At 37.6% G+C, this 12,769-nt stretch overlaps 1 protein-coding gene across 1 annotated transcript in view; it reads left to right on the top strand.

Moving 5' to 3' along the window:
• The first annotated feature begins 2,002 nt into the window (after positions 1-2,002).
• CLCA2 (chloride channel accessory 2) overlaps positions 2,003-12,769 on the top strand; it is a 31,727-nt gene continuing 20,960 nt past the window's right edge. Inside the window, exons 1-6 of the mRNA XM_017499859.2 lie at positions 2,003-2,372; positions 3,441-3,578; positions 6,454-6,604; positions 8,810-8,918; positions 10,259-10,418; positions 12,479-12,706. Of these exons, the coding sequence (XP_017355348.1) occupies positions 2,187-2,372; positions 3,441-3,578; positions 6,454-6,604; positions 8,810-8,918; positions 10,259-10,418; positions 12,479-12,706 (972 nt within the window). The 5' untranslated portion in view covers positions 2,003-2,186. The remainder of the gene's footprint in view (positions 2,373-3,440; positions 3,579-6,453; positions 6,605-8,809; positions 8,919-10,258; positions 10,419-12,478; positions 12,707-12,769) is intronic.

A 12,769-nucleotide genomic window follows, 5' to 3' on the forward strand; every position in this document is an offset into this window, starting at 1 on the left:
TACAGACAGAGCCTTCAGAGCAGCCACACCTCTGTCCTTCTACTCTAAAGACACAGTTTGAACAAGTAGAAAATATCTACGGCTGGGAATTTGGTTTAGAAGACAAGTCAGATAAACTGACTTTTGAACTTTAGGGTTAGACACTTGGGCAGCCATGTAATGACCAGCGCCATCTCATTCTCCAGGGGTGCGCCCTACCCAAGCACTGCCTGTCAAGAGGGAGCAAGAGGGAAACTGCTCTAGAACAGAAGAGATGCCTTCTAGAAAACAAAAATGAGGGAAACAGTTTTTACACTGTAATCCCATGCTCCTTGACCATCTGGTTTTGTTTACTTCTCCTGACTCCATTCATTCAGTCATTCCACAGAGAGTTTACCAAGCTAGGCGCTGGAAAGCACTGAATAAAACCAGATCCCATTCCTTCTCTCATACAGCAGGAAGCTGACAATCAATTATATGGTATAAATGTAACATTGTTACCATGTTCATGCAGCAAAGGTGAGTTATCTGATGCTATAGAAGCATGAAAGAAGGGAATTTGACCTAGTTAGGGAGCTCAGGCCAGGTTTCCAGGACACAGCTGGTATTTGAAGGAAAAGCAGGTGAGAAAAGGCAAGAGAATAGGTTTCAAGCAAGACAGCAAGGTGAAAAAAATCTCCTCAGCATCTGTCAACAGAGCAGTACAACGTCAAAGCCCAGGTTCAGAAGAATCCAACCTTGGTGGGGAGAAGAGTGACATCACATTGGCCATGAAGATGGAAAGCAGAGCAGAAAAGAGACAATGTTGGTGATGAAATCCCTGTTTAGAGCAAGACAAACCCTTTCCTAACTGCTACACTCCCCTTCCCAGCAACTTTCAGAGATGGGGCCACAGCAGGGAAGAGTGTGCAGATGGTTCCAACACTGAGGTTTTGTTGGCTGTGGACCTCTAACCCTGTGAATAAAACTTTTTCTTTAGTTTTACAATAGCTGTCACTGCAGTGTTCTTATACACAAAGAAGAGGGAGAGAGGAGGTTCCTAAGATAATTTAGTAGCTAAGAGAGAACATATATACGGAAAAACCATGGAATTTGGAGTCAGTTGGTTCATTTTAGTATGATGATAATACTCCCAACCATGAGCAAGTTACTTAGAATGTTTTGAGCATTAGTTCTGTCACCCATAAAACGGGTATAATAAAATACTTCACCCAATAAATGTTAGTTTCTTCTCTCACTGGCTAATTTTCATAATCAGAATTTCTGAGCCTCAAGTGTCTGTCTTCATTTGAAAAGTAAAAATTATGCCTGCATCAGAGTATTCATATTTAAGTGAGCTTGTTTGTAAACTTTAAAGCATGAGGTAAATATCAGGTATTATGAATCGGTCACAAAATATTTGTGACTGTTACAATATATTAGATCCTATTTTAGGTCCTGGAGTAATGGAGGGTTGACTGAGGCAGGGCCTTGCCCTCAGGAGACAGCTGAAGGAGAAATCTATTCTTCTTCTTGGTACAGAGACAAAAGGTAGCAAGGCCAGAGGGAGAGGAATGCACAGGCACCCAAGTTCCTGGCAGTTGGCCCTCCCTGGGGGATATCTGATATCTGACCCCAACCATCAGCTGAGAGCTTGCCCAGACTATCTGACCCAAGGGCTCTAGGGACTGGGCTGAAGAATGGATTTCTTAATCTTGCAAATAAACAGGCAAGGAGATCTTACAACAAATGAAAAATTAGGGCAGTAGAAAGTAGTTGTACCAACTGATGGAGGAGGTTATGAAAAACAAGGAGAGGAAATCACTATAGACTTCTGTGTTTCTACTGCAAATGTACTGAACAATTCAGATATACTGACTTCGAGCGCAGCCAGCCAGATTTCCTGCTTTTAAGCTCCTCTGGTCTTATTCCCCACTTCTTTCTGAGAAGTTATAAAATGAATGAGGGGCAGAAAGTTTCTTGCCCAACCATGATTCAGGAAGCAGCTCAGCCACAGAACAGGCAAGTGTAGCATTGCCTAGAGAAAAAGGACTTGTAGAGGCAGGTCCCAGATGGATCCACCCCAGATTTTTCAAAGAAGACACCTCCTTCATCTTATGTTCTAAAACCTTGCAAGCTCAAGAAGAAACTACCTGCTTCCGCACTGAAAACCTGACACAATGTACGCAGCCTGCTCAGTGTGAGTGAACTGGAGACTTCTCTACAACATGATCCAAAGGGGTAATGCAGGTCCTATTTGTAACCTGAAGCTTGTGACTCTCCTGGTTGCCCTAAGTTTAGAACTCCCATTCCTGGGAGCTGGAGTACAGCTTCGAGACAATGGGTATAATGGATTGCTCATTGCAATTAATCCTCAGGTACCTGAGAATCAGAATCTCATCTCAAACATTAAGGTGAGTGGAAATTATGAAATTAATATGAGTATCCCATTTGATCAGACCTGTAGCCTTCTTTAAAAAGCTAACTACCCTGCCTTGTTCGTATTTGAGTAATAGAACAGCATTTATAAAGGATAGTGCCACAGGTTTATGATTATGGCTAACTAAGCCAGTCTGTTCATCTAATTCTGTGTAGTCTCAGCTCAAAGTGTTGATCTAGTCTTCTCTTTTGTTATTGTTGGATTTCTAAATCTTCAAAATAAACAGGCAAGGAATTCTTACAACAAATGAATAATGACTTGAGGGCAGTTAAAAGTAGTTGTGCTAACTGACGGAGGTTGTGAAAAACAAGAAGAGGAAACTGGGGAACTGGAATAAGCTGAGAAGAGCTAGTTTTTAAGCTCCAACTAAGTGCCAGGCATTTTACATTGTTGGTTACTACTAGTTTCAGCTCTTTTGTTTTCCTACATGACTGTGTTCAGGGTAGCAACTTAGAAAAATAACAACCCATTGTGGCAACAAAGACTGAATATTTAACTAATGAACAGGCATGATAACGAGCATGCTTGTTAAAATCATATTGTGGATTCCATCCTGAGGGTGAGAATTCTTAGGTAGAAAGAGTGAAAGGCCAAAAAGCAAAATTATTTCTTTTCACTTAGTGTGCTGTAACATAATTGACCATTTTTACTTTAATATGGCAAGGGAGGATCATAGCTCTAATATATAAGAGCCTTCTTTTGGTATTGCTTTAGTGAAATCAATACCACCATAAGGTGTGGTCTTGAACATGCCCATAGGTGTGACATGAAAAGGATTTGCTCAGTAATAGCTTAAAAGCCTTTCTCAAAATTGGGAAAACTATGAAGGCAAGCACAGACATATAATTAGTGTCCTAAAATCTTCCAGATAATCATTTAAAGTTAAAAAAAATGATTCTATGTTTTCCAAAGTCTAGTGCTTTCTCTAAAAGAAATGGGTTTCTTCAAATTATTTTCAATATTTTTTATTACTGTTTAAGCATAAAACCAAAACATACAGGATTTACAAATGATAAAATCAGTTTTTCTTTTGTTTGGCTAGGAAATGATAACTGAAGCTTCATTTTACCTATTTAATGCTACCAAAAGAAGAGTATTTTTCAGAAATATAAAAATTTTAATACCTGCCACATGGAAAGCTAATAATTACAGCAAAGTAAAACAAGAATCATATGAAAAGGTAAGACTCCAGGATTTCATTAAATGATCTTAAGGGGGAAAAAACACAAAAATATATTATGCTCAAACTCTAAAAGTGAGAAGTTAAGTAAAAACAAATCATCGGTATTAAAAATATAAATAACATTAATGGGCAGAATGTTATCAACAAAATATCTGAGAATAAATGAGTACAAATTGTGGAGTAAAAAAATGAGTAAAATGCCATTGCCTAAGTAGCTTCTCAGAAAATCTCTTTATTTTGTAACTTACAGAGTCTTTTCTGAAAAGTTTGGTTGAGGATCAAGAACTAGTTTTATCCTATTGAGGATGAGCTGCAAAAAGAGCTGCAATTATGACTACCTCCTTTTACCATCCTGTTGGGGACAATAAACAAGCATGTCCAGACAGAAATATAAACCACTATGCATATGAAAATATGACTGCCTTCTCATGCCATGGGCTAGATTATCAGAATTTCACATTAGCTCAAGTCCAGGATACTGTTTTAGAGGAATAAGGAGATTAGAAGGAAGCGAGGAAGGATGTGGGGATGTGGGTAAGTAGGGGAATGGCTACCTTTTTTTTCCCCCATCGAAGAACTTCACCTTGAAAGGCTCTCATAAGTTGCAGATCATGATTAAGCACCCATGATGATGTCTGGTACATGCTACTCTGCACACTATAAGTAAAAGTTAAATAATATAAATGGTAAACCACTGTTTGAAGTCAACTGTGAACAAGAGCCCACTGCAGCTACCAGAAGGGCCAGAAGCAGAGGCATTGACAACTTAGCTCAGTGTTTCAGCAATGGAGTAGGTTTGAGACTAACTGCATCTCTAACAGAATGACTCAAACATGTAGTAAAGCTTTCCCCTTTCCTTATTTCTGACCCTTAGTATGAAATTTCCTAACTCTGTTTCATTCTTAGCTCTCCCTCGAAGTTACTCTGTCAGAAATTGAATGGTATAGCAATCCAGCTAGGTACCTCAACATTCTGAAGAAGTTAAAGAGCCTGTGAAAAGCGTGTAACTTATGACCAGATGAAAGCATTTGACAATGCTTGCACATGAAGATAGGATAGGTGGGGAACTGGGTAAACTATCACATAACTTAAAATTAATTTCCTTGATCATAAATTAAAACACTGGAGCTCGAATGGACTTTGTCCCAAATCAAACAGCTAGTAAATTACAGAGCCACAATTTGAATGTCTATTTGACTCTAAAACCCATGCTTTTTGCACTAAGCTTTGTTGTTGCTACCTGTCAATAGAGATTATATTCATCTACTTGGTCTTCAATAGAACTAAGAGGTGTTGGAGACAACAAACACCAAAACAAAGTTGCCAAAGTAATACTCTTGATACTAATGGAGGGGAGAGAAATAAATAAGTAAAGCAAAAATGAAAATATGAGTGAACAGAATGACCAAAGGAAACAAGAGTCACTGAATGCTGTTCATGTATCTGTTGGATACCAATTCTTTAACCCCAGAATGTCAATTAAGCAAACACTTAGTGAATGATCATTATGTACGGGGGCCATGCTAGGCACTGCAGAGAACCCAAGGACCAGCAATGTAGTTCTTGTCCGTGCAAGTCTACAATGTGGTGTAGGTAGGTAGGAATCAATGAAGGGGGAATAGGGTTAGGAAAAGTAGATAAGAGCTGAATTACTGTGGTCTACAAGGTTTAAGGTAACCCCATACAGCCTCTGAGTATTCCATTCCATGAAGAGCACTCTTCCCTTTTTGCCTCAGGACGAATTTTCAGACATAGGAATGAGGTTTTATCCAAGCGAGAACTAGCCAAGAGCATGACCTCTTCAGCCTTTTTTGTAGGTTCCTCCTTGTAATGCCCTAGGCTTGAATTCTTATCTTTCTAAAAATAAATGTTTATTATTATAAAAGTAATTCATGCTCACTGCAAAAAATTAAATAATGTAGAAATGTGGAAAGTAAAAATGAAAAATATTGTCCTCTTCTCAGTGGCACACACATAGACACAGATGCACACACATACACACATGCACAACATATATATATATATATATATATATATATATAGTACATAGAGTGATAATTATATATATTGGATCATATTAGGTATATTTTTCCAAAATCAGATTTTTAAAAATATTAACAGCATATTTAACTGTTAAGGGCATGTCCAGAACAATATCTTATCTTTCTTCCTGAATATCTTATCTTTCTTCCTGAAAATAAAAGAAACAATGTTGTATATAATATTTTATTGTCTTGATAGTTATATGACTGGATAATTCAGCTTTGGACTTAAAATATGTTTCGACAACAGTAAGGGAAATGATCAGGCCATGAGATAAAATATAACTTCATTGGAATTGGTTACAGGAAACAGAGGACAAATTTCCAAAGAAAAATGTCCTATTGTCTTATGCCAATAAAATAACCCACAGAAAGTTGTTTACAAAAGGCTGTAACATTTTATAATATGGTTCTGAATGATGTATAAGTGCTTTTAGAGTTTCTTCACATATTTTAATTATATTTTTATAGTGTAATTAAGTGTTTTGTTAGATCAGACTTTTACAGGATTCACTTTTGAGAATATTTTAATCTGAAAAGTAGAAAGGTCAAATGGAAGTAATGAAGTTCCATAAAAATTTGTTAAGCTTTTATAACATAGACCTTTTTGGAAATCCCAAGTGATTTTATTGATATTTAGCTGTGGGTGCATTTTAAACTCCATATACAAGGTGTTTTTCTTCAATTCTGTTTTTAAATTGGGGTATAATTATGTACAACAAAATGCACACATCTTAAATGTACAGTTCAAAGTGCTTTAATGAATATATACATTTATGTCACCAACATCAGAGTTGAGAAACTATTACAAGGCATTTCTTTTAATTTAGGCAAATGTCATAGTGACTGACTGGTATGGGGCACATGGAGATGATCCATACACCCTACAGCACAGAGGGTGTGGAAAAGAGGGAAAATACATTCGTTTCACACCTAATTTCCTACTGAATGATAACTTAACAGCTGGCTATGGATCACGAGGTAAGTGGGACCAATGAAACAGTGGCCATTGGACAGTACTATTTATAATATTCTGTGCTTGGTGCTGAAAGGGACTCACTCACAAAACCTGAAACTTGTCAAGGACTTACCACTCAAATAGGAAGATAGGCTTTGTACCCATGCCAAGATGGGGGGGCTAAAGTAAACCAGAAAGAGTTCAGCACCAGATTAGTGACCCAGAGAGGATTGCTATAAGAATTCAGTCAAGGAAACGTCATTTATAGCTAAGGTTGGTAGGAAATGGCCTCACAAAGGAAAAGGTCTTCAAGGTTGAACATCATTTTGATAAATGGAAAGAAGGGAGAAAATAGTGGGAAGACTATCAAGAAAACTGTGGCAGCCAAAAAATCAAAGGCATCAGAGAGACAGAGACCCCGATGATGGTTCAGGGAGACTGTAGGCAGTGGGAGAAAATGCTGAAATGCACATGAGGCTGGGTGATGCACTAAGATGGCCACACTCAAGGTTTCTACAGAAGTGACTCCATCAAAGCAGTGTTTTAAGATTAATCTGGCTCTCTCTGATCAATGGGGGAGAAACGGATATCAGGAGAATAACTGGAAGAAGTCGAGGTATAGGGCCACAAGACTTAAAAATGAGTGGAGGCAGTGAGATGGAAGGATAGTAATAAGGACAATGAGAATTTTCTATGTGCTAGGAGCTCTGCAATTTGCTTTTCAAATGTTATCATACTTAATTCTAGCAACTCTAAGTGATGAGAAATATTCCAGAGATAAAAAACAAAAAGAGGTCTGAAATGCTGCAGAATGAAAGGAAATAGGCATGTGGAGACAGCTTTAAGGAACAAGGCACACACCAGGTTTTTGTCAGACATGGACAAAACCAGCGTAAAGAAGAAATCTCACAAATGTGGACCTAGGCAAGTTCATGGTGAGGAGCAGTAGATTATGCCAGGGAAAGTGGTTCCGCCTGCGGTTGGATATTGATGGCTGGAGTTTTGGAGAGAAGTCAGGGTAATAGGCCTAGAGACTGGTATTTAGTGAATGAGATGTGAGGGAGAAAATAGTGAGCACAGATCACCAGTCAAGGACTATCTATCCCAATCTTCATTTTTTGTTTTTGATTCAACTTAACAGTAGTGCCTTTCAAGTGATGTCTTAATTTTCTTTTTTAACACTAGTTAAATCTAAACTAGGGTTTTGTTAACGAGGATTTTGTTATCCTCTGTATAGTTAGCAGGAAGTGGAGTGGCACACCCCATAAAATACACTTTATAAAACACTTTATAAATCTTTAGAAAAACATTGTTTTTTTCTTTCCTAGTAACCATGAGATGATGATAATTTCTGCTCAAACATGATTTCATCAGCATTTCCAAATTTCATGAGTAGGCACAATCTTTCCCTCAACATTCACAGCTTGCACTGTTACCCTCCCTTCCTTTGTCTCAAGGTCCAAAAATTACACAATATGCCACAGCCTAAGTCAACTCAGCACACGCTTCCTGAGTTCCCAGAACTTCAAATAATTGATAAAAGAAATGTGTGCTTTGGGAGGGATGTTCATCTGGAAAGCTTATATGAGAAAGTTGTGGTCTGAACTTTGAAGGAATGTAAGATTTAGAGAGATAGACAGTTTTAAAGGATCTCATGCTGAAGATGGGTGTTTCCCTGACCTACAAGCTGTAAAATAAACATAAACATGGAGAATAAGGAATAAAATAAAAGAGAAAGGACCATCCAGGGAGAAGATTCTGTGATCTCCTTTTTGGCTCCTTCCTCCCTCCCTAGTACCTAGGTTTCAACCATTGCTCTAGATAGACAAATTACCTGTGAGGGAAAAAAAAAAAAAAGGCAGGCTTGCTTGGATAGCTCAAACAGAAGATGAGGAAAGTTTTATTTGCATATCTGGACATGCTTCTTTCCCTTTCTCCAAACCCTGAATTTAGAGGCCGCTACGAAGCTGAATAGAAACCTGTTGGGCAGCTTCATTGGGGAAATGAGAGGATGTGGTACTGCTCACTAGCTTCAAATAGATGTGCAACAAGTAAATTACTGCTTTTACAAGACCAAACATATTTTCATGCTGCCTTTTTTATGATGGTGGGGGTGGAGGGGGAGGAGATGGGAATGGGATAGGGGAAAGAGGGAAGTAACTTAAACTCTTTGGAATGAGTATGTGTAGTCAAGAAATGTTGGTCTTCACTAGCTTTTTCTTCCACAGGCCGAGTGTTTGTCCATGAATGGGCCCATCTCCGTTGGGGTGTGTTCGATGAGTATAACAATGACAAACCTTTCTACATAAATGGGCAAAATCAAATTAAAGTGACAAGGTTATTACTCTTTCTAATGTTATAATTCATTATTTATTTTACTCTAAAATTGCTTACAACTTAAGCAATTAAATTATTGCCTAATTTTATTAAGCAATTAATTTAATTGCAGCTAAAACTTAATTGACAAGAAAGAGATCCTTTCGTTTTCAGTTCTTAAGTTATACGTCATTTTTAAATTGGTATTGATGTGTTTCAAATATCAAAATAATATAAAAAGTCATGCTTATAGCTGTCTTGTTCACAGCACTATCTTCACTGTTTCCCCTCATGCCCTCTAAGTAACCATTTTGATTAGTTTCTTGTTTATTTTTTCAGTATTTCTTCAGGTAAATTCAAATGATTAGAAATACATGTTTTTCCTTGCTCTGCGTTTTGTAATTGCATAGTGTTCCATTATGTGACTGTATCATAATTTATTCAACCAGTCTCCTCTTGGTGGACACATAGGTTGCTTCCTATCTTTTGTATTATCAATAACACTGCAGTTCATAGCGTTACATACGTGTCATTTTTCATGTGTGCAGACGGAATCACATATCAAATTCTTCCAACAATTACTGGTCAAAGGGTGATTTTGGTAGATATTGACTGATTCTTCTCCTAAAAATGGCACTATTTTTCATTCCCATCAACAACATTTGAGATTGCTTATTTAGGAAAGAATCCTGTTAAATATTATCAGTACATGTTCATTCTCTTTTTTTCCCTGATGGCAAGTGGAAATGAACTCAAAGGAACGCTGACCCAGGATATTGCCACTCATTCCCAAAGTCCATCTGGATTTCCTGGTATCTTTTGCTTTGATCCTATTTAGTCGTTAAAGCCCTTGTTAATACAGAATCCCTCCATCAAGATAAAATGCTTAAAAATAAAGTAGAATGCATTTCTAAATTAGTGAACTTTCTTAATAAAGCAGTTTTGTTTTTGTTTTTTGTTTCTGAGATGGAGTTTCACTCTTGTTGCCCTGGCTGGAGTGCAATGGCATGATCTTGGCTCACCGTAACCTCTGCCACCTGGGTTCAAGCGATTCTCCTACCTCAGCCTCCTGAGTAGCTGGGGTTGCAGGCAGCCACCACCACGCTGGGCTAATTTTTGTATTTTTAGTAGAAATGGGGTTTCACCATGTTGGCCAGGCTGGTCTTAAACTCCTGACCTCAGCCTCCCAAAGTGCTGGGATTACAGGTGTGAGCCACTACGCCTGGCCAGTAGAGCAGTTTTTAAATGTTTGTATGTATCTAGCAGGCTACAATCCTTGAAACAATTATATAAGCTAGTCAAGAAGAAACATAAATGTTTCTAAAACAGACCTAATTCCTAGTTTCTCTTTCCATTTTTAGGTGTTCATCTGATATCACAGGCATTTTTGTGTGTGAAAAAGGCCCTTGCCCTCAAGAAAACTGTATTATTAGTAAGCTTTTTAAAGAAGGATGCACTTTTATCTACAATAGCACCCAAAATGCAACTGCATCAATAATGTTCATGCAAAGTTTATCTTCTGTAAGTATGCCTTTGGAATGACAAACTCTTGCAGGATTCCTTCTCTTCCCATGTTTCAAGTATTTAAATTATAAGACAATTAAGATGCACTATACTTTAGAACTTGGGGGACCTTAGAGTTGATCTAGATTTTATTCTACAGATTTAAAAACTGAAGCCCCCAAGATAATTACCGAAATAATACCTTTAGGATCGTGACTATTTGCTTTCCTGGGAGGTTTAACAAGGGGACTCTGGGGACCACGAAATAAATTGTTCATATGGTGGTGTTCTTGTATCCTTTCATAAGAAATTACATTGAGTTAATGAGAGTGATATAACAAATGATTATATTTCTCTCATTTCTTAAAATGCTACTTATAGCAGACCACTCCGAATTTGAAATGCAGTTCCTACATCTCTTTCCTTTGTTTTGAATAGTCTAGAACCTAAAAAGAAAGGTAAGGTATCACTAGGGAAATTCAACCAACTCTCTGCTTTGCAGGTTCAGAAACCCAACTTTGTCAATATTTCATGCTAACTAACTGACAAGAGACTATCATACAAATCCAGAATATTGTTTTTAAAATTATTATTTTAACAGAGCACTCTGTCATAAGGATCTCATACTTGCATCCTCCGGCCAACTTATTTTCTCTCTGGATGAAGCAGTCTGGAACAGCCAGTTCTCACCAGATGCCTGGTCTGAGAGCATGGAATTGGAAAAGAAGGAATTAGGTGATCCAGAGGTTTAGTGGCATCAGCCTTCATGGCCTGATATATCTATCTAAGTTCACAAAAACCTATAAGTCACACTGTGGGTCATCTATTCACAGATCTGAAGGTACAGCCCACATGTGCCTCTGTGGAGTTTTCTCTTTGTTTCCATGGCTGACCAATGTCCCCTGGGTTAACAAGCTATTTTATTTCAGTCTGGTTTTAGTCAGGATTAAGAGTTATTTTGTAACTCTAAGGCAATTTTTCATACTTCTTATCTCATCCATTACATTTTTAATTTGTAGCTTTAATATCTGAAACTAACAATGTATTTGATCCACATTATTTGTGATTAGGTGCTATCTTCATGATCTTTTGAAAGACCTACTCATAAATATCTTGTCAGAAAAGTTTAACAATTCCATAACCATAGTCATGAAATGGAAGAAAAAGGGTTAAACAAAGCAAAGCAAAACCAGGTTCTGCTCCAGTCTCCGCACTTCCCTAAGAAACTCAGGTCCTTAAGCAGTTATCAACCTTTCAAAGCTTCAGTGTTCTCTTCTATGAAATTAGAGCTGAGATTAGAGAGGCCGTTCAGTTTCTTCTACCTCAAAGTTTCCATTGCGCTGTTAACAGGAAGTATTGACTCTTTGTAGGAATAGAGCCACTGGGAATAGATGGTGATGCATTGCTTAGCAAAGCAAACCATATTTTTAAGTAGGATATTGGCATAGGCTCAGTATCATTCAGTGAATTATATATATATTTCTGTGTATTATATCTATATTTCCAAATTGGGTGAGGGTGAGGGGGGATCAGGAAGTAAATTTAAGTTGTTTATTCCCTTATCCTATTTTTACAGATATCAATACTTGAGCTAGAGCAATATACATTGACTGATCAACAAATAAAGGTGCAGCGGTCATTAAATATTATTCCAAGGCATAGGCTGCTGAAGATAACTTATCCTGGCTGTTTTCTTAACACAATATTGTGCTAAGGAAGGAGGGAGATCATTTTGCTTTGTTTTTTAAGACTAAGATTGTGTGTGTGTGTGTGTGTGTGTGTGTGTGTGTACAATCATATATACACACACACCTGACTTTCTCTCTGTTATCCAAATAACAATAAATTTTAATAGAAATTGCTCTCAGTACCACAAAGTTGCTAGTGTTTCCAGCAAGAATGCCAAGGTTTATTTGTAAATTTGATGTCATTCTTGAAGGAAAGAGATATATCACTGTAGCACCTCTGATTTTCTTTCTTTCAGTTCACCTTTTCTTTTACCCATAGTTCCTTGAGAATGAGAAGTTTGTCTGGTACGGGAGAAGTGCCTTTCTTTTAAAGGCTATTTTTATTGCCAGGTGGTTGAATTTTGTAATGCAAGTACTCACAACCAAGAAGCACCAAACCTGCAGAACCAGATGTGCAGCCTCAGAAGTGCATGGGATGTAATCATAGACTCCACTGACTTTCACCAGAGCTTTCCCATGAATGGGACTGAGCTTCCACCTCCTCCCACATTCTCCCTCATACAGGCTGGTGTCAAAGTGGTCTGTTTAGTGCTGGACGTGTCCAGCAAGATGGCAAAGGTAACGTTTTGAACTAAAATGAATGTAAATGTTTATCATTTTTTTCTATCAATTCTTTATAAT

This window comes from Cebus imitator, unplaced genomic scaffold (assembly GCF_001604975.1).
Source record: "Cebus imitator isolate Cc_AM_T3 unplaced genomic scaffold, Cebus_imitator-1.0 Scaffold261, whole genome shotgun sequence".
NCBI classification, from domain to species: Eukaryota; Metazoa; Chordata; class Mammalia; order Primates; family Cebidae; genus Cebus; species Cebus imitator.